The sequence below is a fragment of the Lethenteron reissneri genome, chromosome 27 (genome assembly GCF_015708825.2).
Source record: "Lethenteron reissneri isolate LAM-NWPU_2019-01 chromosome 27, ASM1570882v1, whole genome shotgun sequence".
In the NCBI taxonomy this organism is placed as follows: Eukaryota; Metazoa; Chordata; class Hyperoartia; order Petromyzontiformes; family Petromyzontidae; genus Lethenteron; species Lethenteron reissneri.
In genome coordinates this window covers 1,842,367-1,868,465 of record NC_083805.1, presented here as the reverse complement: position 1 = coordinate 1,868,465, position 26,099 = coordinate 1,842,367, and the positions used below count along the sequence as shown (strand labels likewise).

The 26,099-nt window shown below is 53.8% G+C and overlaps 1 protein-coding gene across 4 annotated transcripts in view; it reads right to left on the bottom strand.

Moving 5' to 3' along the window:
* The window catches only part of LOC133348311 (small G protein signaling modulator 2-like), a 51,276-nt gene extending 34,739 nt beyond the window's left edge, over nucleotides 1-16,537 (bottom strand). For 3 of the 4 annotated variants that reach the window (XM_061561048.1, XM_061561050.1, XM_061561051.1), the window contains exons 1-2: nucleotides 16,358-16,536; nucleotides 13,369-13,412 (exon numbers count right to left, since the gene is read on the bottom strand). In XM_061561048.1, coding sequence (XP_061417032.1) covers nucleotides 13,369-13,412; nucleotides 16,358-16,373 — 60 coding nt within the window. In that variant the 5' untranslated portion in view covers nucleotides 16,374-16,536. Of the gene's footprint in view, nucleotides 1-13,368; nucleotides 13,413-16,357 lie in introns of all 4 variants that reach the window. The other variant, XM_061561049.1, reaches the window with a different exon arrangement.
* Nucleotides 16,538-26,099: the final 9,562 nt, after the last annotated feature.

The window sequence follows — 26,099 nt, the reverse complement described above, 5'->3', positions numbered from 1 at the left end:
GGGTGTGTGGAGGGAGGGGCTAGGGGTGTGTGGACGGAGGGGCTAGGGGTGTGGAGGAAGGGGCTAGGGGTGTGTGGAGGGAGGGGCTAGGGGTGTGTGGAGGGAGGGGCTAGGGGTGTGTGGAGGGAGGGGCTAGGGGTGTGTGGAGGGAGGGGCTAGGGGTGTGTGGAGGGAGGGGCTAGGGGTGTGGAGGGAGGGGCTAGGGGTGTGTGGAGGGAGGGGCTAGGGGTGTGTGGAGGGAGGGGCTAGGGGTGTGTGGAGGGAGGGGCTAGGGGTGTGTGGAGGGAGGGGCTAGGGGTGTGGAGGGAGGGGCTAGGGGTGTGTGGAGGGAGGGGCTAGGGGTGTGGAGGGAGGGGCTAGGGGTGTGTGGAGGGGGGTTCCGGCGTTTTGATTTTTCCATCGGCGAGAAAAAATGGGGGGAGACCGCCCCCCCGTAGGTTCTACGCAGACGCGGGCGTCAAAGCAAAGTCCCTCTTGCGTATCGCGCCATGGACATCGGTCAAATGTCTTAATGGTGGGGGGGGGGAGGGCGGTGATATTTGAACCGGGTATCGTGCTAAATCTCGTTAATTAAATTACGATTTCACGGCGCCGGATTGTGTGGCGTGCAGACACCAGCGGGGTGAGAGAAGAGATGGGCGGCTGGGTTAGTCTCGAGGCTGTGTGTCCATCACACCTCATCACTCCAAACCAACCCATCACGCAACATCTCACATGCGTACCAATTTACCCCCCCCACCACATTTCCGTCCCATTCCCAATCGCTCACACCATACTTTATTTCCATCCCATCTTCGTGCGCATCACATCACGTCCAATCGCATTGTCTCAGCGTCCCATCCACGTGGTGCATCACCATCATCATCATGAGCCACGATCGATCTGGCCGTGAAACGCAACGATCCATTCCGCTCCTGCACGCGAGCCGATTTCATCGCTCCATCTCCACACGACGTGGCCTGACATTTCAACCCCACCACCCGAAATAGCATCCCACCTCCATCGCCATCGCAACCCGCCACCACGGCCACTGCAACCCACCTCACGTGAACTCCCACCGTCTAATTCCATCAAATCCTGATTTCCATCTCCTCCCATCACACCCCCACCCCACACCGCGCCCACCCGCCCACCCGCCCGCACTCCCCCTCTCATCACGTCTTCATCCCCCCCTCTCATCACGTCTCATTGCGCCCCATCTCACCCGAAGGAGCCTCCCCGTAATCCACCGTGAGACTCTCCCTTCACAATAAGGCTCGCGTGGGCGGCCACGTGCAAATTGTGTGTGAGAGAGGGGAGAGAGGGGGGGGGGGGAAGAGAGGAGAGATGGGGTGGAGAGAGATGGGGTGGAGAGAGATGGGGTGGAGAGAGATGGGGTGGAGAGAGAGGGGGTGGAGAGAGATGGGGTGGAGAGAGATGGGGTGGAGAGAGATGGGGTGGAGAGAGATGGGGTGGAGAGAGATGGGGTGGAGAGAGATGGGGTGGAGAGAGATGGGGTGGAGAGAGATGGGGTGGAGAGAGATGGGGTGGAGAGAAAGAGAGAGGGAGCGGGAGGTGAGAGACAGCTGGAGAGAGAGAGACGGAGACGGGAGCGGGTACAGATGTCCCAGGGAGTGCTTGGGGGTTATCGTGACTGCTCACAACAACGCCCGTTTCTCCTCATTGCCTCTGAAACCATCGCTCCCTCATCTCCCATCACTTCATCGTCTCCCATAACTCCCTCACCTCCCATCCCACCCTCATCTCCCATCCCACCCTCATCTCCCATCCCACCCTCATCTCCCATCACTCCATCGTTTCCCATCACTCCCTCACCTCCCATCCCATCCTCATCTCCCATCTCACCCACCCTCACTCCCCCGCCTCGCAAAAAACAACAAAAGACAAAGATCCCCCGTAGAGAGCTTCGGCTGTTGGGGCAAGTGCTGCGATAGCGAACCCCTGACTGAGGCGCACGAGAGCGTGGTTGTGGCCTGAAAACAACCGAGCACGGCTACCTTTGACTCCCCAATGATGAATGTTTACTCACCGCAGCAGCAGCAGCTACCCATTTGAGGCTGAGTCACACAACACACACGACGCGCGTGAAAGAAGATCGCCTTTAGCCAACAGAAGACCTCTGTTGGAGCTAAACGCCACCTGCAGAGCCTCTTATTCAATTACCCCATCGCCGCTACGCACAGAGTCGATTAACTCGTCCTCGTGTCGCCGGCAGAAGCAGAAAACGGGACGACGACGATGCTAATGAAACTCGCATCATCGCTGCGCTTACACAACACTCCATGCGTCGTGACTGAGACGAACACGTTGAACACCCCCCGCGACTCGGTGAGCCGCTCCACCTGCCGCTGGAGACGCGAGTGAGTCGCATCGAACTCGGGCCGGTCCATTGTGGGGGGGGGAAGTGAAGGTCGATTAAATAATTATGGATTTGGTTTTTAAAAGAAAAACACCTTCGGTTGCTGCCCTACCGGTGCGGATTGACCCATTTATATTCATCTCCTGAATGCGCCCACCTTTCAAGTTGAAATAATTCCGAAGAAAGGACGTTATTATATCAGGAAATGTAAAAGCGGGCCAGGGTTAACAGGCAGCTCATACATTAAGTGATTCACTGGGGCGCGAATTAACAGCCGCACATGCCGCTCCAACAAGCGGCGCGGCTGGGGAATGAGTGGGGAAGTGCGGAGCGTCTTCAGCGTCTTCACCGTCGTCTTCAGCGTCTTCACCGTCTTCACCGTCTTCACCGTCTCCAGCGTCTTCACCGTCTTCACCGTCTCCAGCGTCTTCACCGTCTTCAGCGTCTTCAGCGTCTTAACCGTCTTCACCGTCTTCAGCGTCTTCACCGTCTTCACCGTCTCCAGCGTCTTCAGCGTCTTCAGCATCTTCACCGTCTTCAGCGTCTTCAGCGTCTTCACCGTCTTCACCGTCTCCAGCGTCTTCACCGTCTTCAGCGTCTTCACCGTCTTCAGCGTCTTCACCGTCTTCAGCGTCTTCAGCGTCTTCACCGTCGTCTTCACCGTCTTCACCGTCTTCACCGTCTTCAGCGTCTCCAGCGTCTTCACCGTCTTCACCGTCTCCAGCGTCTTCAGCGTCTTCAGCGTCTTCAGCGTCTTCACCGTCGTCTTCACCGTCTTCACCGTCTTCACCGTCTTCACCGTCTCCAGCGTCTTCACCGTCTTCACCGTCTCCAGCGTCTTCAGCGTCTTCAGCGTCTTCACCGTCTTCACCGTCTCCAGCGTCTTCAGCGTCTTCAGCGTCTTCACCGTCTACACCGTCTTCAGCGTCTTCAGCGTCTTCACCGTCTTCACCGTCTCCAGCGTCTTCAGCGTCTTCAGCGTCTTCACCGTCTTCAGCGTCTTCAGCGTCTTCAGCGTCTCCAGCGTCTTCACCGTCTTCAGCGTCTCCAGCGTCTTCAGCGTCTTCAGCGTCTTCACCGTCGTCTTCACCGTCTTCACCGTCTTCACCGTCTCCAGCGTCTTCACCGTCTTCACCATCTCCAGCGTCTTCACCGTCTTCAGCGTCTTCAGCGTCTTCAGCGTCTTCACCGTCGTCTTCACCGTCTTCACCGTCTTCAGCGTCTCCAGCGTCTTCACCGTCTTCAGCGTCTTCAGCGTCTTCACCGTCTTCAGCGTCTTCACCGTCTTCACCGTCTCCAGCGTCTTCACCGTCTTCAGCGTCTTCAGCGTCTTCACCGTCTTCACCGTCTTCAGCGTCTTCAGCGTCTTCACCGTCTTCACCGTCTCCAGCGTCTTCAGCGTCTTCAGCGTCTTCAGCGTCTTCACCGACTCCAGTGTCTTCAGCGTCTTCAGCGTCTTCACCGTCGTCTTCACCGTCTTCACCGTCTTCACCGTCTTCAGCGTCTCCAGCGTCTTCACCGTCTTCACCGTCTCCAGCGTCTTCACCGTCTTCAGCGTCTTCAACGTCTTCAGCGTCTTCACCGTCGTCTTCACCGTCTTCACCGTCTTCATTGTCTTCAGCGTCTCCAGCGTCTTCACCGTCTCCAGCGTCTTCACCGTCTTCAGCGTCTTCACCGTCTTCACCGTCTTCAGCGTCTTCACCGTCTTCACCGTCTCCAGCGTCTTCACCGTCTTCAGCGTCTTCAGCGTCTTCACCGTCTTCACCGTCTTCAGCGTCTTCACCGTCTTCACCGTCTCCAGCGTCTTCACCGTCTTCAGCGTCTTCACCGTCTTCACCGTCTTCAGCGTCTTCAGCGTCTTCACCGTCTTCACCGTCTCCAGCGTCTTCACCGTCTTCAGCGTCTCCAGCGTCTTCAGCGTCTTCACCGTCTTCAGCGTCTTCACCGTCGTCTTCAGCGTCTTCAGCGTCTTCAGCGTCTTCACCGTCGTCTTCACCGTCTTCACCGTCTTCACCGTCTTCAGCGTCTCCAGCGTCGTCACCGTCTTCACCGTCTCCAGCGTCTTCACCGTCTTCAGCGTCTTCAGCGTCTTCACCGTCGTCTTCACCGTCTTCACCGTCTTCAGCGTCTCCAGCGTCTTCACCGTCTTCACCGTCTCCAGCGTCTTCACCGTCTTCAGCGTCTTCAGCGTCTTCACCGTCTTCACCGTCTTCAGCGTCTTCACCGTCTTCACCGTCTCCAGCGTCTTCACCGTCTTCACCGTCTTCAGCGTCTTCACCGTCTTCACCGTCTCCAGCGTCTTCACCGTCTTCACCGTCTTCAGCGTCTTCAGCGTCTTCACCGTCTTCACCGTCTCCAGCGTCTTCACCGTCTCCAGCGTCTTCAGCGTCTTCACCGTCTTCAGCGTCTTCACCGTCTTCACCATCTTCAGCGTCTTCAGCGTCTTCACCGTCTTCAGCGTCTTCACCGTCTTCAGCGTCTTCAGCGTCTTCACCGTCTTCACCGTCTTCAGCGTCTTCAGCGTCTTCACCGTCTCCAGCGTCTTCACCGTCTCCAGCGTCTTCAGCGTCTTCACCGTCTTCACCGTCTTCAGCGTCTTCACCGTCTTCACCGTCTCCAGCGTCTTCACCGTCTTCAGCGTCTCCAGCGTCTTCAGCGTCTTCACCGTCTTCAGCGTCTTCACCGTCTTCACCATCTTCAGCGTCTTCAGCGTCTTCAGCGTCTTCAGCGTCTTCACCGTCTTCAGCGTCTTCAGCGTCTTCACCGTCTTCAGCGTCTCCAGCGTCTTCAGCGTCAAACAACCTCCAGGGTAGCCCAGCGGCAGATGATTGCCGAGGGAGGGAGATCGAGGAGAAGGGGAGGGGATGGAGGGAGGGAAGAGGGAGGTGGTGGTGGAGGTGGTGGAGGTAGTGGTGGTGGAGGTGGTGGTGGTGGTGGTGGAGGTGGTGAAGGTGGAGGTGGTGGAGGTGGAGGAGGTGGTGGTGGAGGTGGTGGTGGAGGTGGTGGGGGTGGTGGTGAAGGTGGTGGAGGAGGTGGTGGTGGTGGTGGAGGTGGTGGTGAAGGTGGTGGTGGTGGTGAAGGTGGTGGTGGTGATGGTGATGGTGAAGGTGGTGGAGGAGGTGGTGGAGGTGGTGGTGGTAAAGGTGGTGGTGAAGGTGGTGGTGGTGGTAGAGGTGGTAGATGGGGTGAAAGGATGAAGGGAAGAGGGAGGTGGAGGTGGTGGAGGTGGTGGGGGTGGAGGTGGTGGAGGTGGTGGTGGAGGTGGTGGTGGTAGACGGGGTGGGGGATGGAGGAGGAGGGAGGGATGGGAATGTGTGCGGGAGAATTGAGGAGTGAGTGATGGGGATGGGGTGTGGAATTTTAGATGTGCAATGTAAGGGGAGGGAGGGATGACACGGAAGACGGATGGAGGGATTCCATGGGAAAATGGACGGAGGGATGATGATGATGATGATGGATGGAATTGGGAGAGAGCGGAAGGGGGCGAGTGATAACAAAATCAAGTGAGGAATAGACGAAGAGGAGGAACGGTTGAGGTGCGAGGGAGAGAGGGACGAGGTGTAGGGCAGATGAAGATGATGGATGGAAGAGGTGAGGCACATCGGGTGGGATGGGAGGGATGAGAGCGCAGAGGGAGAGGATGTCGGGAAGAGGAGAAACGGAGAGGGGGGGGCGGTGCTGCTGTCACCACGGCAACCAGCTGGGCACGCGGTGTGCTCAGTGCAAGTGGAGGACGGTGGTGGTGGGGGGTCGGAGCAGAAATCTGCGGAAGCCCCAAATGTTGAGACGTGAGCGAGCGGTCGCAGGTGGCGTGGGGAGGACGCGACCGCGGTGCTGAATTAATAAATAAAAATAAAACATCGATTCATCATCGACCTCGTCACGTGCTCATCAACAATTCGGCACTCGATCCGTGATGATCCAAGCGTGAAGATGGGGATTTAAATAAATAAATATTCCAACAAAACCTCCCCCACGCTGGGGCGACCGCTGCACATTCAGAATTGTGAGTGCGTGGTTCAGAGCATCGTAACTAAAAAATAGAAACCTCACTTAAATACGCATTTAATCGTCTATGAATGATCGTGGGCCTGAACTAGTTTTACGTTTTCTTACCAAGACGATTGTTACTCTTTGGTTCTTTCGGTAAAGTCACGTAGGAGGAAAAGTAAATAAATAAATTGAATCACGACGTTTCGATTGCGACACAAGCAATCATCATCATCGTCATCACCATCAGGTGTGACAACCACAGCAAGAACATCTAGAACAGACGATTGTTGTTGTTGTTGTCGTCACGGGTCCCCCCCGCCCCCCCCATTGTATTTTACTTGACGTCACGACCTAACGTCGCCCTAACGTTGGCCCAACCTGCTGAGATGCTAGGTGCTCGCTAACCGCATGTGCAAAACCCTAAACTATTAAACTATAAATACTGTATATATTTTGTTTGTACCAGGTAAGGGCCGCTGAGCGATTGCAGCTCTTTTTCAGAAGCGACCTGGCCGATCACAAACGATATCTCAACGAAGTGACCCATCATCATCATCACGTGGGAATTGTATAGCAGCCGAATTCTCTAAATCCATGTAGATTCTAAATGTGGAGGGGAAGACCCAGAGAAACCGGAGACAAAATCCGCTCGGCCACAATGAGAGAATGAGAGAGAGAGACACGCAAACTCCAAATATACAGCAAGTGTCAGGGTCGGCATCTAACCCACGACCTCCTGTACACCAGGCGAGGGAGTCAACATCTCCTAGCCACCGCGGCTATATGGGGGAAGATGGAGAGAATTTGGGAATTAAAAAAAAAAAATTTGTTGTTGCGACGAAGCTGACCACTTGCGATACATATCACCGCAACACGCGCCGCTTAAATTCCTCTTTTTACGCAGCTTGGAGAATTCGCGTCCATTATGAATGCTTCCCTCGGCCAGTAATCATCCTCCGTGGCTGTCAACGTCTGCGGGAGGAAATGGCCACTTTCTGCCTCGGCTAAATCGAGCTTTAATTGCCAGACGGGGTCGTGACGCCCGCGTGCCGCCTAAAAGCAGGGTCCGGTCTCGCCTCCGGGTCTATAGAGCAGCAGCAGCAGCGGCATGGCAAAATGATGTCAGCGAGCACCTATTAAGGAACGGCGAAGTGCATTGCACGATGAGTGGGGTGGCTGGCAACACGCCCCATCGACCGTCTTTGTCTCCCCCCAGTGCTGTTGCTTACACAACCGCACGGACGGAAAGACCCGGCGCATACATCGAGATACAAATGCAAACACCGCACAAAGATTTACAACAAAAAAACCTCTTATCGCCTTTTAGACTGTGGGGGCGCGAGCACTGTAAGGGCGCGAGCACTGTAAGCGTCGTCTATCAAGGCCTGCGCAAGCCGTATGAACCATCACCACGCCCGGCCGCCTTTGTCTTCCCCAGTGCATACGCACACATGCACACAAAGACCCCCCCCCCCCACCACCCATTATAGCGTGAACAGACTTCTGGGCCAAGTGCTGTTAGCGAGCACTCATGAAGGTCGGCGCGGCAGCACCACGCCCGGCCGCCTTTGTCTCCCCAGTGGCGACGTTCACACGCAGCACCAGGCTGAGTCGATCTAGGGGAGGCCCAGAGTTCAGATAATCGCCACTGATGTTGTCAGTGAGCGGGCAATCGAACTCTGGTCGCCGGGTTCGAAGCGGCAGTGCGCGAAAGACAAAGATCCCCCGTATAGCCTTAACAGACTGTAGGGGCAAGTGCTGTTAGCGAGCACCTAAGAAGGCCAGCACGGCACACGAGGGGGTGGGTGGCCAGCACCACGCCCGGCCGCCTTTGTCGCCCTAGTAGCGATGTTTTTACGCACCGCACCAGGTACTCATTTTAGGCTGAGTCGACCCAGGGGAAGCCCGGGACCGGTTCAGATAATTGTCACTGGTGTTGGCCGTGAGCGGGAATCGAACCCGGGTCGCCAGGTTTCGTAGCGCAGCGCGCTAACCGCTACACCACCGCTCCCCCACTAATAACGAAACACACACAATCACACACACACATGTAATAGACAATAACACACACACACAGTCGCACGCCATTCATTACCCGTCTATTTGTTCTGCCCTGCCTCGTTTGCTTTGGGGCACAGCAGCAACCCGTAGCGCTCATTCAACCCGACAGAGGCGTTCCTCTGGCCACGCGCTCCAAGTGGCGTGCGAATGTATTGGGCATCGCCACGCATCAGCGGCTTTTGTAATGGGCCAGGGGGGTCCCACTGGAGGTCTCTTTCTTTGCAAGAGAGAGACCTGGGACCGAGATAGGAGGGGGGGGGGGGGGGGACACGATACAACATAGGACAACAAATACGCGATTTTTACCGCGGAAAACCAAACAAAAACAACCACCTTCCTCCTGTCCTGTTGTCTTCACGCACGAATCAAGACGTCGACAAGATATTGGCAAAACGCCCCTGATAATCGAGCAGGACGCTCCTGAAAATGAGTCTTGAGACTCAAATGAGGCGTTCCTGGGCAAACAAAGGGCACGTCTTGCTCTGTCAAAGGCGGCATCGGTGTGTCAAGGAACGCGAGCAATCTAATTTGCCCAAGTTAAAACCCGGTCACGGACGGGAAGTCACAGAAACCCCTCGGATGACAGCGAAGGTCAGAGGCAGTGACGGATTAAGCTAGTGCGGGGCCTGTAGCAAATGTTATAAAGGGGCCCTAAATTAAAATAAAACACTTAAATATTAAAAACACGCATTTTTTTTAATTGCATAGTAAAGTAATTGTATGTTTTCATTGCCTATACAGCCAGATAATACGACAAATCACTAACCTTAAACACCCAGTCGTTCATAAAAGTTGAAGGCGGTATAGTACTATAGTAATAGAGCAAGTGCAGAATCACAGAACCGGAATTGATAGCTTGAAAGCATTTAGTGCGGGGCCCTTGAAAGTGCGGGGCCCGTAGCTACACATGCAACTACTTTTGCTACGAGGATAATAAGGCACTGGTCAGAGTTAAAAAAACAATATCACGAAGAGTCAAAGAAGCCTGCCAATCCACTACACGGGAGTACAGCCCCGTTTGTCAATCCACTGCTGGATGAGGCTCCCCCATTGCCATGCGGGTTCTGGGGGTTATTGGACCATGGGGAAAGGAGGGAGAGGTCCAGGACCGGTTCAGACATCACTAGCCACTGATGTTAGCCGTGGGTGGGAATGACATTCACGGTGGCCGGGTTCACAGCGCAGGGCACTCATCAAATGTGCCACCACTTGTGACATATTGGTATTAACTTTGATTTTACGATATGTTGAGTGCATCCTGGGCATGAGGTTGACCTGCATCTGGTGGTGGTGGTGGTGGGGGTCACCCAAGACAACACTGGGAGGGAAAGCCACGGGAAGCCACCTCAGCAACCCGACCCAGTCGTAGACTCGCCGGAACCCCACTATATGGAGCGCGGTGATGCAAGGTGACCAGGGGGGGAGTGGGATCAGCTTTATTCCTGCCCTTGATCTAACCATGACATGCCCCATTCGTATAGTTCGGTGTTCTTCATTGCAAGGCCACTTGGGGCCACGAGCGGCCCCTGGTGGCCTGTCGTACGGTCTCTGACGTGACGGCCCCCGACAACAGACAAACCAGTTTAACACGTAGGCTTTCGCGACCAATGTTATTCATAATCAACGTTTTTGGGTTTAGATCGCGTTATTTATAAATGTGTCGTAACCCTCCACCACCCGACACGGCCAATCAGTAAAAATGTGTCACGTTGACAAAGACAAATAGTTCACTGCTTTAGCCCACCGGTGTGTTGAAGCCACAACATTTACAATTTGAGTACGACGTTTCGCTGGTAATTGCAACCAGCATCATTCGCCAATTGCCCGATGATGCTGGTTGCAATTACCAGCGAAACGTCGTACTCAAATTGTAAATGTTGTGGCTTCAACACACCGGTGGGCTAAAGCAGTGAACTATTTGTCTTTGTCAACGTGACACATTTTTACTGATTGGTCGTGTCGGGTGGTGGAGGGTTACGACACATTTATAAATAACGCGATCTAAACCCAAAAACGTTGATTATGAACAGACAAACCGTGAAAACACCGCCCCCCATCATCACCATCATCATCATCGTCCTGCTGCTGTCAACCCCCCAATGGTTTCAAATGTGTGGCGACCCTCACACTGATGATGTCTTATCGGCGAAAGTGTCCCCCCCACCCACCCCACTCTGAAAATGTGTGAAAACACTGGTACATATTTATTATTTATTTAACCAATGTGACCATGTCTTCATGTCCACTACCCCAGGTCACTCGACCAAATGCGACTCTACGCTGGCTTCTTGGGGAGTTCTCACCACGTTGAAACAAAATGAACGTCAACACTTGAACCGACTCACCGCATCATCTCACCCAATCGTTTGCCCACTCACCCACCATCTCAACCGACCCGCTCACTCATTCACTCGCCCGTTCACTCTCACGAATGACTCTACCCGGGTCTCTTGAGCAGTCCTCGCTTTGGTTCAACAAAATCAGAGTGGCTTTCACCCACCCGATAAAACATTATTGAGATGTGTTGTGGTCGCAACATCCTGAATTGTATCGTTGATAGATCGCTGTGATGCATGCACCCTGCGTGTGCGTGTGCTCTCGCCCAGAGAGATGCATCACGGAATATTTGTCAATTACCTTTACTTAAGCATACAAGGGACATCGGATTTCACGACGAAATTAATGTCCTTTATTTAAGTGGTGAATGCAGAGGTGACCGGTTCAATTATATTTCCCGCACGGCAGTCAGTTACAATCTACTCGGATGACAACACAGATGCCACTTTTGCATTCGAAAGATGTACGTGCACTATACAGTCGGAGTATTATTATCATTCCACGAGTAAAGCTGTGGGCTGCACGTTTGTACACAGGCTGCGTGCATACATCACTCATGTTACGTGCTGTGAGGAAGGGACATTGCCCAAAACGTCGCCTATTATATATAGTGTTACGTTAATGGCACGGAACGTGCTGAGTTTGCATTAATTGTGCTTGTGGACAATTGCCACTGTAGCAGCAGCATCATCATCATCACCCAATAAAGTATTTACCGGCTGTTTTTGTACACAGATGATTTGTCTTGGTGTGTACAAGGCTGTTCCTGATTACGGGCTGTTTGTGTATACGAGCTAACGTTGTGTACTGTGCGTGTTTGTGTGTACACACGCTGTGATTGTGTACATGTTTGTGTGTACACAGGCTGTGATTGTGTACATGTTTGTGTGTACACAGGCTGTGATTGTGTACATGTGTGTGTGTGTACAGGCTGTGATTGTGTACATGTTTGTGTGTACAGGCTGTGATTGTGTACATGTTTGTGTGTACACAGGCTGTGATTGTGTACATGTGTGTGTGTGTACAGGCTGTGATGCTGTACATGTGTGTGTGTGTACACACGCTGTGATGCTGTACATGTTTGTGTGTACACAGGCTGTGATTGTGTACATGTTTGTGTGTGTACACAGGCTGTGATTGTGTACATGTTTGTGTGTACACAGGCTGTGATGCTGTACATGTTTGTGTGTGTACACAGGCTGTGATTGTGTACATGTTTGTGTGTGTACACAGGCTGTGATTGTGTACATGTTTGTGTGTGTACACAGGCTGTGATTGTGTACATGTGTGTGTGTGTACACAGGCTGTGATTGTGTACATGTTTGTGTGTACACAGGCTGTGATGCTGTACATGTTTGTGTGTGTACACAGGCTGTGATTGTGTACATGTTTGTGTGTGTACACAGGCTGTGATTGTGTACATGTTTGTGTGTGTACACAGGCTGTGATTGTGTACATGTTTGTGTGTGTACACAGGCTGTGATGCTGTACATGTTTGTGTGTACACACGCTGTGATGCTGTACATGTGTGTGTGTACACAGGCTGTGATTGTGTACATGTGTGTGTGTACACAGGCTGTGATTGTGTACATGTTTGTGTGTACACAGGCTGTGATGCTGTACATGTGTGTGTGTGTACACAGGCTGTGATGATGTACATGTTTGTGTGTACACAGGCTGTGATTGTGTACATGTGTGTGTGTGTACACAGGCTGTGATTGTGTACATGTGTGTGTGTGTACACAGGCTGTGATTGTGTACATGTGTGTGTGTGTACACAGGCTGTGATGCTGTACATGTTTGTGTGTGTACACACGCTGTGATGCTGTACATGTTTGTGTGTACACAGGCTGTGATTGTGTACATGTTTGTGTGTACACAGGCTGTGATTGTGTACATGTTTGTGTGTGTACACAGGCTGTGATGCTGTACATGTTTGTGTGTGTACACAGGCTGTGATGCTGTACATGTGTGTGTGTGTACACAGGCTGCGATTGTGTTAACAGGACGTTTGTTGACCTCTCTCCAGCACTTGGTTCGTGCCGAGTCGATCTCTGGCCACCCCTCTCCCCGTGTGGTCCCCAGGACGTGAGATTCACGTCCACTGGACGTGAGATTCACGTCCGCTCGGCGTTCGCTCCCCACACCACCACTCACGTCATTCAAATCGTACCTCGAGACGCAACGTATTTTTTTTTAACGGGATTTTTTGTTGTTGTTCTATGCCTTGAATCCGTGATTTGATTTAGGCGTGGGTGTGATTTGATTTGGGTTTGGATGTGATCGCTATCGGCCAGTCCCTTGTGATTTCCGGGGTTAGAGGCGCTTTGGAAGTGTACATTGTGATTATTATTATCATTATACCTTATAATTGTAATTATACAACACTGCATACTGTATCCACGTGTTCTGAGCCATGCCGCCCTCACTGGCTTAAGAGGCGCTCGCAAACAGCAACCAGGAAGACAAAGGCGGTCGGGCATGGTGTTGGCCACCCACCCCCTCGTGTGGCATTCCGGCCTGAATAGGTGCTACTCGCTCGCAGCACTTGTCCCGACAGTCTGTTCAGGCTATACGGGGGATCTTTGTCTTTGTAAACAGCAACCACCACCGCTCACCTCTTTCTTGACGCTTCTCAGCAGCCGCTGACGAGTTTCCTCTTCTAGAGCACACCACACACACACCACACCACACACACCACACACACCATGAACACCACACACACCACACACACCACACCACACACACACACCACGCACACCACACACACACACCATGAACACCACACACACCACACCACACACACCACGCACACCACGCACACCACGCACACCACGCACACCACACACAACACACACACACCACACACACCACACAACATACACCACGCACACCACACACACACCACACACACACCACACACACACACCACGCACACCACACACACACCACACACACACATCACACACACCACACACACCAAACCACACACACCACGCACACCACACAACACGCACACCACATACACCACACACACCACACACCACGCACACCACACACACACACCACACACACACCACGCACACCACACCACACACACCACATACCACACCACACACCCACACCACATACACCACACACACCACACACACACCACACACCCCACATACACCACACAACACACACCACGCACACCACATACACCAAACACACCACATACACCACACACACCACGCACACACCACACCACACACACCACGCACACCACATACACACCACACACACCACACACACACCACACACCCCACATACACCACACACCACACACACACCATACACACCACACACACACCACACAACACACAACACACACCACATACACCACACACAACATACACACCACACACACCACACACACACAACGCACACCACACGCACCCCACATAAACCACACACACACACCACACACACGCACCACACACACCACCACACACACCACACACATACACCACATACACACCACACACACCACACACACACCACACAACACACACCACACACACACAACGCACACCACATACACCACACACAACATACACACCACACACACACAACGCACACCACACGCACCCCACATACACCACACACAAACCACACACACCATACACACCACACACATACACCATACAACACACACCACATACACCACACACCACACACATACACCACACAACACACACCACATACACCACACACAACATACACACCACACACACCACACACACACAACGCACACCACACGCACCCCACATACACCACACCACACACACACCACACACACCACACCCCACACACACACGCACCACACACACCACCACACACACACCACACACAACACACACACACCACATACACCACACACACACCACAGACACACCACATACACACCACGCACATCACATACACCACACACACCACGCACCACACACACACCACACACACCACATACACCACACACACCGCACACCACATACACCACACACACACCACATACACACCACGCACACCACAGACACACCACATACACAACACGCACATGACATACACCACACACACACCACCACACACACCACGCACATACACCACGCACACCACACACACCACACACACCACATACACACACACACACCACATACACCACATACACCACACACACCGCACACCACATACACACCACACACACAACATACACACCACGCAAACCACACACACCACATACACCACACACCACGCACACACACCACGCACACCACACACACCACATACACACACATCACATACACCACACACACACCACACCCCACACACACACGCACACCACACACCCCACGGGACGTGTTAGCAGCTTTAACACGACATTCAGCACTCAGGCAGCACGACACGACGGTACACACACACCGCATCACACGTGTACACACAAACACATCACCTGTGTATGTACACACAAACACACCACCTGTGTGTGTACACACAATACACACCACCTGTGTGTACACACACTACGGCACGTGTACACACACTACGGCTCGTGTACACACAATACATAACCTGTGTGTGTGTACACACACATCACACGCGTACACACAATACACATCACGTGTGTGTGTACACACAATACACCCCACCTGTGTGTGTACACACACATCACACGTGTACACACACATCACACGTGTACACACAATGTACGACACCTCTGTGTGTACACACAGTTCTTCTGCACGTGTGCACGTATCAGTGCGTGAACACGCGGGAACACCGCCGTGCAATCAGTGCATCTGTCGTCGCGGGAACAGAAATCAATCAACAGCCCGTGCCGTAGCGACGGGGGGAGGATGGAGGATGGCCGTGACGATGATGGTGGTGGACGCGGCGATGAACGTGAAGGTGGACGTGACGAAGTCGCGTGATGTCGGGCGTGATGATGGACGTGAGGTCAGCCACTGGCGAAGCGCAATGTTCGACCTTAGCGGGGCGATGTTCCACCTTAGCGGGGCGATGTTCCACCTTAGCGGGGCGATGTTCCACCTTAGCGGGGCGATGTTCCACCTTAGCGGGGTGATTGTCCACCTTAGTGGGGTGATTGTCCACCTTAGCGTGTCTGCGCGTGACGGTGATTCTGGTGCCGATTCTGATGCCCTTGGTGGTGATCGCGTTGAAGCCCATTGATCTCAATCACCCGTGATGCAGAGGGGAGGGCGGGCGAGGGGGGGGCTAAGCCTCGATCGTGCCCGGGCGGCAGAACGCCACGCTCGAGGGGGTTGTCAGAGCCCGGCTCTTCCCGAGCTGCGCGTTGGGCAGCAGAGGGGCAGCGCAGCAGCAACCCCCATCATTGTTGTACCGTACCTCTACGACACTGGCACCGTCGATGGCAGCGTGGCGTGCCTGTGACCAAACCCGTCTTCACGGAGCCATCCAGCAGTGGAGTGGCAACAATAATCGGGCTCTCTAACGTGTACACCATTGTGGTGGTGATGATGATGGATGATTAGACGGCACACGGGACGAGAGTGAACAGATGGACAGAGAGCGTGGGAGGCGTCGTCTCACCTGAAGCGGACCCCATGGCTCCGGGTCTGATGATCGCCACCACCGCCACCACCACCGACTCGCTGCTGCTCCTCCTGCTGCTGCTCCTCCTGCTGCTGCTCCTCCTGCTGCTGCTCCTCCTGCTGCTGCTCCTCCTGCTGCTGCTCCTCCTGCTGCTGCTCCTCCTGCTGCTGCTCCTCCTGCTGCTGCTCCTCCTAGCAGCAGCAGCTACTCTCTGACGTCACCTCCCATCCTCGCCCGTCTCCTAGCAACGCGCTCATCACGCCGTGACGTCAGCAGCCTGGGATGAGGGGTCAATGGATGGAGATGATGGTGGTGGTGGTGCTGATGGTGGTGGTGCTGATGGTGGTGGTGGTGGCGAGGTGACACTGCCCTCTCGCGGTAGCCCGACCAACCGTTCCATGTCACGTCTTGCTCAAACGAGCGGACCTCTGAAAGCCAGCGGAGGGAAATTCCACGTTCGTATGGCGGGGGGCGAGTATATCCACAGGACGTTAAGCAGAACAACCGCCGGTGACTTTCCCATAACGTGGTAAATACTTTATCGACCCCGGAGGGATGATGAGCTGAGTCCAACACCCCCCCAACCGCGATTTCAACCCCTCAGGCACAGATGCTGGGTCTCGAGTTGGTATTTTTTGTCCAATAATTGAGGTTAATTCGAGTAGCGAGGGCATTCGGAAAAACAAACACCATTAAGAGGACACAAATCAAATATGTTCTGAACAAGTACTTTTAATTTAAACTTAAGTCCAGGGCGATTATTTACTGTCGCGAAATCTTATGGAATTATCGGATTCACTCTTCAGGTGTTTTTTTAATCAATGATTTCCCCCCCTTCAAATTAGCCTATGTCCAAATTAGCCTAAAGCGCCGATGCTAATCAGATCTCGAAAGCTGGGAAGGGTTGAGCCTGGACAGTGCCTGGATGGGCGACCACCAAACACAACGAACATTGGCAATTATAATCTGACAGAACACATTCCTGCGGAGGGAGCTGGTAGGAACGTCGGGTTGCTCGGTCAATGGCCTGCAGGGTCAACGGCGGCGTGGTGTATTCCGCAAATATGCCCGACTGTGAGGGCGGGCACAAGCCGGCGTGAGTAGGTTAAACGTTGAGTTTTATAAGGGCACCACGGGGTGACCAGCCCCTCCCCACCCAGCCCCACCCCTCCCACCGCCCATCCAGCCCCTGCCCACCCTCCCCTCCCCACCCAGCCCCTCCCTCCCCACCCAGCCCCTCCCTGCACGACGGACACAATAATCCCATGTGGGCTGGTGTAACCAGGAGGTTCCTACCAGTAAAAATCCTTCGCATGTCCGGCTGTCCGCATAGGACATCTATAAAACCATGATTTTTCCACGCCCCATTGGTTCCACGGCCTTCTGGGAGTGAATAATGTCCCAGTGTGCCTTGCGATTCAGCACAGGCAACGCTGTGCACCACTTATCGATGCACAGCGCCTCATCAGCAGGCAGGGATGATGCCCGTGAACTGTCAGACGTTCTAGGCAAGGACCCTCCCTTTGAGATACGGCTCCTCGTTTGACGCAGAGTTATAGACGGCACTATATGCACCCAGCCAATTTGTGAGGCTTGTCACGTAAACAAAACGGCACACCGCTGCGTTGGAGAGTAAACCCCACAACGTTTACAATTTCAGTACCGATTGTGGGTTTACTCTCCAACACAACCGGTGTGCTGAGGTAGTAAACAATTAGCACGTGTTGCGTCCGTGACAAACATTACTAATGTGTCTGTATCGGGTGGCGGTGGGTTCACGACGCATGCATATTTACGCGATCAAACCCAACAGACCTTCATTATGAATATATAATAACAACATTGGTCACGACAACCTCCGTGTGAAAACGCACGTGGCAGGCTGCCGCGTGGCTGGGCAGCAGAGGGCGACGTGAAGCGAACAGCCGGGCCGACTTGGACTGGACGTCTCTGCTGCTCGAGTCGACGCTCCGGTCACTGACCAGCGTGGTGAAGTATGGCCGAATGACCCCGACGGACCCACGGACACGTGAGAAGCCCCCTCCTCCAGCAGCGGAGGTCGCGGCCTCTCTCGCACGGAGTGGGCTCCCTACTGTGGGATTAATTAGGGGATTCCTGCACGCAGCTTCCCCAATAAATGAACGGATTCATCAGGCAGAGCGGCGGCGCATGTGGCTCGGGCGTTTGCTTAATGAAGCCGCCCACCTGAGTTCAATTCCCGGCCACGGCTGACCAGGGCAGCCGACAGAGACAAGCGGGGATGGCGCCATGTCCCCACGAAGCGTCGTCGCTGACGACGCTTCCATGACTCGTGACATCGCGAGGCGCTGTGCCGCGCCGGATGAAGGTTCTTGTCGGCCCTTAGGCACTTTGTGTGTTCTCGTTACGCCTGGGACACGACATTCTGCACTTAGGCAGCACGGCACGACGGCACACACACACCGCTTCACACTGCATAACACGTGTACACACACACACAGCGCATCACACGTGTACACACACACACACAGCGCATCACGCCTATAGGTAATGAGTTAACTGTACACACACAATACACACCACCTGTGTGAGTACACACACTACGGCACGTGTACACACACAATACACACCACCTGTGTGTCACTACGATAATCATCATCATATCGGATGACGCGGCTTCAAAGGATGCCGTTGATTTTCATCGAAAACAAACGTCTCGAACAGTTAATCTCCGGTGTTCATTTCACTCGCGACTTATGAAAACAAAAAACAACCGACGCGACTCTTCCCTTTTGTCTCTACACTGTTGCCTTTCCTTGCTATGTAAATAAATTTAGTTATTCAAGAAGATATGTTGGTGACATTTTTTATTTTTATCGCCCAAGGGGCCGTCCATAAATGACGTCACGCACCTAGGGGGGAGGGGGGGGTCACACATTTGTGACGATGTGTAACGAGGGGGGGGGCGGGGGTTTGAGAAATGTGACGTCATATCAAAATGCGCAACTTTAAATAAATACAGACAACACGTTCTACTTAATTAAATGGACTTTTTAAATAAATGTTTTCTCCTACAACATCAGAGTGCAGAGCCACATTAAATACGCACTATACAAGGCAATAGTTTAAAGCGATTTGAAGCATGTTTTATTGTGGGGGGGGGCAGAGCTTTGTGACGTCATATTTGAGGGGGGGGGTTGACTTTTGTGACGCCGTGTGACTAGAGGGGGGGGCGTCAATAATCGTCCAAAATCGCGTGACGTCATTTATGGATGGCCCCAAAACAACAAAAGCGCACGGCCAACAGCGGGCGCTGTGCCTCGGGCCTGTGGGAAAGCGACGAAGCATTCGTCCAGCAGTGGATAGACCATGGCCTGCTGCTGCTGCTGCTGCTCATGATGATGATGTGGGGCGGTTGCGTCCGTGGTGCCCAGGGGACGTGGAGCGTGGGGTCAACGTTGGTCCGACGTTCCACGGTACTGGCCAGTCGACTCTGGATTCGGGCTGGGTGGGGAGGGGCTGGGTGGGGAGGGGAGGGTGGGGAGGGGCTGGGTGGGGAGGCGAGGGGATGGGTGGGGAGGGGCTGGGTGGAGAGGGGAGGGTGGGGAGGGGCTGGGTGGGGAGGGGAAGGTGGGGAGGGGCTGTGTGGGGAGGCGAGGGGCTAGGTGGGGAGGGGCTGGGTGGGGAGGGTGGGGCTGGGTGGGAGGGGTGGGGCTGGGTGGGGAGGGGCTGGTCACCCCGTGGTGCCCTTATAAAACTCAACGTTTAACCTACTCACGCCGGCTTGTGCCCGCCCTCACAGTCGGGCATATTTGCGGAATACACCACGCCGCCGTTGACCCTGGCCATTGACCGAGCAACCCAACGTTCCTACCAGCTCCCTCCGCAGGACAATGTGTTTTTGAAAGAAATATCGACGGGTTTGTAGCGCGCGTGCCACGTTCGGGACGATGCCCTATCCCGTGCGTATGAAGGGGAATGATGAACACCCAAAAGCTCCGCACAGGTGGATTCAAGAATCAGTGAGGCGGTCTCTCTCAGCCACGTCGCAGCCGCCAAGGATGCACGTGCTCCCGAATGTATCCTGGTAACGAAACGTCGGATGCCCCCCCCCTCCCCCATTGTTTCGGTTTCAGATTAGATCCGAAAACCCGAGGATGACGTCATCCGCATGACGTCACAGATGCGATTTTTCCATGACGTCACAGAGGCGATTACTTTAACGAGGCAAATCGTTCCGATGGAATCCAATTTCATTTTGTTTTATCCCGATCCCTAAACAAATCTCTCTAAGACCCCCCCCCCCACCCCCTAAACAAAATGAACAGGGCACTAATTGGGGTCAACGACTTAATAATCAGGCGTCGAATGAAGGGGGGGGGGGGAGGTCACGAGCAAGACCGTCACCGCTGCGACGTGAGGTCACCGCGACTACGACAGCGCACGAGGTGAAAGCCGCACGCCGTGTCGGCCCGTACGGTTCAGCGCCCGTGTTCTTGTACGCAGGGAAGTTGAGTTTCCAGGTCTACGCGGCGTACAGCCGTTTCAATAAGGGCAACAAACATTGTTGTTGTCTATTAGTTTGCGTTTCTCACCTTGCGATGGGGACTTTGTAGGATGAACGCTGGGATTTGTAAGTGTCACGGGGTGACCGATACGGTCTGAGTTGCTCTGTGATAAGGTAGGGCACTGATGAAGGGTTGCCCGCTTTGAACCCGGTCGGCTACCTTCGTGATCAATCGCGCGATTAATCGCAACACTTTGTCCACTCAGTGGCGAATTGTTCTGCGTGGTTGACTCTCTGTGCGATTGGCCTTGACGGACAGCTGTATCAACGCTGGCGAGATACCTCGCTAGGTATACAGGAGGTCGTGGGTTCGATACCGACCCTGATGCCTGCTGTATATTTAGTGTGTGTAATGTACACTGTGTGTGTAGTGTACACTGTGTGTGTGTAGTGTACACTGTGTGTAGTGTACACTGTGTGTGGTGTACACTGTGTGTGTGTGGTGTACAGTGTGTGTGTGTACACTGTGTGTAGTGTACACTGTGTGTAGTGTACACTGTGTGTGTGTGTACACTGTGTGTGTAGTGTACACTGTGTGTGTACACTATGTGTAGTGTACACGGTGTGTGTGTACACTGTGTGTGTGTGAGAGTCCCACCGCCAAACATCCACGCCGCCTTGAGCGTGGAGCCAGCCCTGGGAGAGCGAGGAGGCACCGCGGTCTGCTTCGCAGTGGGAGCCAAGATGCCCCTGGCGTCATTCGCAAGAGTTAAGCCACGGGTGTTGTGCCAAGCGTCAGGACTCAGATTTTGCCAATTGCAAAATGACCCGCAAAGGCACCCAAATTGGGAATCCACTCCCACAGCAGCAGCAGATGTCATGGTCGCCCCTACCGGCAGCAGACCGATGTCTCAGGTCCCTCCTGCAAATGTAATGACAGGGGAGTCAACCCGCGGTGTGAGTGGACTAGTGGCCACGGGAGAAAATGACAGGGGAGTCAGCCCGCGGTGTGAGTGGACTAGTGGCCACGGGAGGTAATGACAGGGAAGTCAGCCTGCAGTGTGCAAATGGACTACAGTAGTGGCCACGGGAGGTAATGACAGGGGAGTCAGCTTGCAGTACGAATGGACTAGTGGCCACAGGAGGTAATGACAGGGGAGTCAGCTTGCAGTACAAATGGACTAGTGGCCACGGGAGATAATGACAGGGGAGTCAGCCTGCAGTACGAATGGACTAGTGGCCAATGGATGTAATGACAGGAGAGTCAGCCTGCGGTGTGAGTGGACTAGTGGCCACGGAAGGTAATGCCAGGGGAGTCAGCCTACAGTGTGCAAAAGGACTAGTGGCCACGGGAGGTAATGACAGGGGTGTCAGCTGTGAGTGCACATGGACTGGTGGCTACGGGAATGATCGAGAATAGGAGTGTGGCCAGGTGACGGTAGAGTCTGCTGGTAGAGCGAGCGGTCTAGAGCCAGCGAGAAGGGTCGGGAATGGGTGCGTGGCCTCGGACCGTATACAAGGGAGATGCGCGGGAGACTCAGGGCTGTTGCAGTGGGGTATTTGCAGGTTCGAGTGAACGTGTTTCTTCAATAAAAGAAACCATCTCAAGACAAATATGTCAAGTCGTCATTACACAAATAACAACTCATCCAGGCGCCTTCCCTTCTCACCTTTGTTCAACAAAACCAGCTTTTAGACTTCATATTCACTCGCAATCCAGAGGTCCCCGGTTCGATGTCACCGCCCGGCCAGTTGTATTCAATGGACAGATGTTCTAACCACTCCCGCCGCATCTCTGTCCACCCAGTGGCAGGTGGCCCGTGTTTGGTGGGGTAAACAGTGGCCACTCCCACCTCTTTAAAGACGTCTGATCAGCGTGGAGGAATAGGAAAAATACCCTCCGAGAGATGGCCCTCCAGGAGGCCCATCGAGTGCAGGCTCCCCCTTCCGCCAGCGGTGGCGGGAGCGAGCACTTCCGGGGCTGCGCCTTTACTGTGAGACCAGATGTCCGTACGGCAGTTTTAGTCACGTGAGCTCGGTTTCCTGAGCAAGCGTTCCCTGCTCAGAGCACCAACCGGTATGCAAAAGGTTTTGAGTTTTTCGAGTCTCCACGACCCGATTTAGCGAGACTTGTTATGCTTTGCCGGAAAACATTTGTGCCAAAAGGCCCGAACAGGCGGATGGAATAACGTCGTGCTTTTACCCGACTTGCGTGTGGTTAAACTCTCAAACGGTTTGATATTTGCCAACTAAACAATTTTCTATTTTACCAGGTAAGTCCCACCGAGCTTAATGCCTCTTTTTCAGAAGCGACCTCGCCACACATGACATCTCGACGAAGTGGCTTATCACGTGGAAATATAGAGCAGCCAAATACTATTGAAGCATATTGGTTCAAAATGTGGAGGGGAAAACCGGAGGACCTGGAGAAAAATCCACGAGACTGCTTGGAGAGACACGCAGACTCCAAATATACAGCAAGTGACGGGGTTTGTGATCGAACCCACGACCTCCTGTATACCAGGCGAGGGAGTTAACATCTCGCCACCGTGGCGCCCAATATGTATTGAGTTGTCCATAATGCACGGTGATTTATTTTGTTTGTTATGCAATTAAAAACATTCGAAACATATTTAAATTTAAATAAATACACAATACCGTTTTTAAGATAAACTTTATAGGACCGTCCTGAAAATAATATAGTCACGAGACTCTGTGGGGCTTTCCCAGGTAAACGAATGGAAAACATAACACCGACAACCTGCTGATTCGATACCATCATCACAGTGACTTCAATTCTATTTGATCGCTCAGGTAAAGCCACCACGATCGCCAATCCCGAGGGTGGCGAGGATGTCGAGATGCGATGCTCCACGTGCCTCCTGAGTTGTGGTGCCTTACCTGCGGTTACCTGAACACCTGCTCGCATGGACACGCGATGGCACCGATACTTGCAATAACATGGACGCATGTTATTGCATGTGGCCATGTTGTTGCATTGGATACATGGGTATTAGCTGATCCAATTCACAAAAGAACACCGTATTCGTTAATGTCGCCATAAAATGAAAAATATATTAGAGGCGACGTTTCAGGCAACTTAACTTTCTAATCTTTTTACAGCACATGAAACACACTTTTTTTTCTTTAAGGCCACGGCGTTGTAATTGACGAATGTGTTGAGTTGGTTGTTAGTTGTGCATGTCGCACCACTGCTGCCAAAGGCATCACCCAACATCGTTCGTAAACACCCGTGAACATCGCTTCGCTTCTCGCAGTCACGACGTGGTTCAGACCAACCCACCGCTCAGCACCTCCGGTCTTTGCCGTTCAACTTCACTTTGTCGCGATGGACGAGGTCGTGATTTACACTTTCAGGTATCGATCGCTATTTGCGTTTATTCGTAACTCGTTGCTCCCGCCCGCGCCCACACGCGGCCACCACTCCAGCACACCTGGCTGTGAGCGCGCGCTTAGCGATGGACTCTCAGCTGGGTGACGTCACAGCTGGTGACGTCACAGCTGGTGACGTCACAGCTGGTGACGTCACAGCTGGTGACGTCACAGCTGGTGACGTCACAGCTGGTGACGTCACAGCTGGTGACGTCACAGCTGGTGACGTCACAGCTGGTGACGACACCAAGCCTGGTGATGCCAGTCACAACTTGATACCTGGTGATGTCACGTATGGTCACGACATCACACCTGATGACTCACCGGATTATGACGTCACACCTGGTCATGCCCCCATCCCTCCCCCGTTACAAAGTTGGTGACGGTGCTGCGTGAGTAGCGATGCACAAAGTCAAAACATTTGTCAACAACAAGTGTGTGGCCTTCAAGGGAAAACAATTATAGGTGACGTTTCGGGCACTGGGCCTTTTACACATCTGTGCCCTTGCCCGAAACACTACCAATTGTGTACTTTTCCTTTAAAGGCCACGTGAAAATTGACGAATGTGTCAAGTTTGTGGTTCTAAAGTCTGGTGGGTGGTGGTGGGGGGGATAGGAAATCAGCTGTCCCCACCCTGCGTGCTTCCAGGCCCATAGCTGCAACTCTTCATCAGCACGCGAGCTGGGGGTGGGGGGGGGGGTTAACCTGTCACTCACCTGTCACTCACCTGTCACTTGACAGTGGGCCTCGGGGTAGCGCGCTGACCGGTGGGACGCTCACAACCAGTGGATGCACCGCACACACACGCACCGTCACCACCGCACACGCACGCACCGTCACCACCGCACACACACGCACCGTCACAACCGCACACACACGCACCGTCACCACCGCACACTCACGCACCGTAACCACCGCACACGCACGCACCGTCACCACCGCACACACACGCACCGTCACAACCGCACACACACGCACCATCACCACTGCACACACACACACCGTCACCACCGTACACACGCACACCGTCACCACCGCACACTCACGCACCGTAATCACCGCACACGCACGCACCGTCACAACCGCACACACACGCACCGTCACAACCGCACACGCACGCACCGTCACCACCGCACACGCACGCACCGTCACCACCGCACACACACGCACCGTCACAACCGCACACACACGCACCGTCACCACCGCACACTCACGCACCGTAACCACCGCACACGCACGCACCGTCACCACCGCACACACACGCACCGTCACAACCGCACACACACGCACCATCACCACTGCACACACACACACCATCACCACCGCACACACGCACACCGTCACCACCGCACACACACGCACCGTCTCGCCGCACACTCACGCACCGTCACCACCGCACACGCACGCACCGTCACAACCGCACACACACGCACCGTCACAACCGCACACACACGCACCGTCACCACCGCACACACGCACCGCCACAGCTACGCACATGCGCCTACCAAACCAGAGCAATCGTGCACACACACACCCACACGTGCTTTGCGTTGAACCACCCTGAAATGCATGATTGTGAAATTCGAATGTTTTGATTAACACACTGGTATCGCATTTCAGTTGTCTTGCGATGGGCAGAATGGTGATGCCACCTTGGCTCCCAGGATCCCTACTCACGTGGACACGCGATTACTTGGCGGTGAAGCCTGCCTGGATGCAATATTGCCTGGTTACATGATCATCCAGCCACCTAATCACGTGGCCGCACGTTTACACGGATATACAGCCGCCCCATGTACCTGCCTGCTTATCTCTCTCCGTGTGAACACCTGGCCCCACGTGGAACTAAATAACCCGGG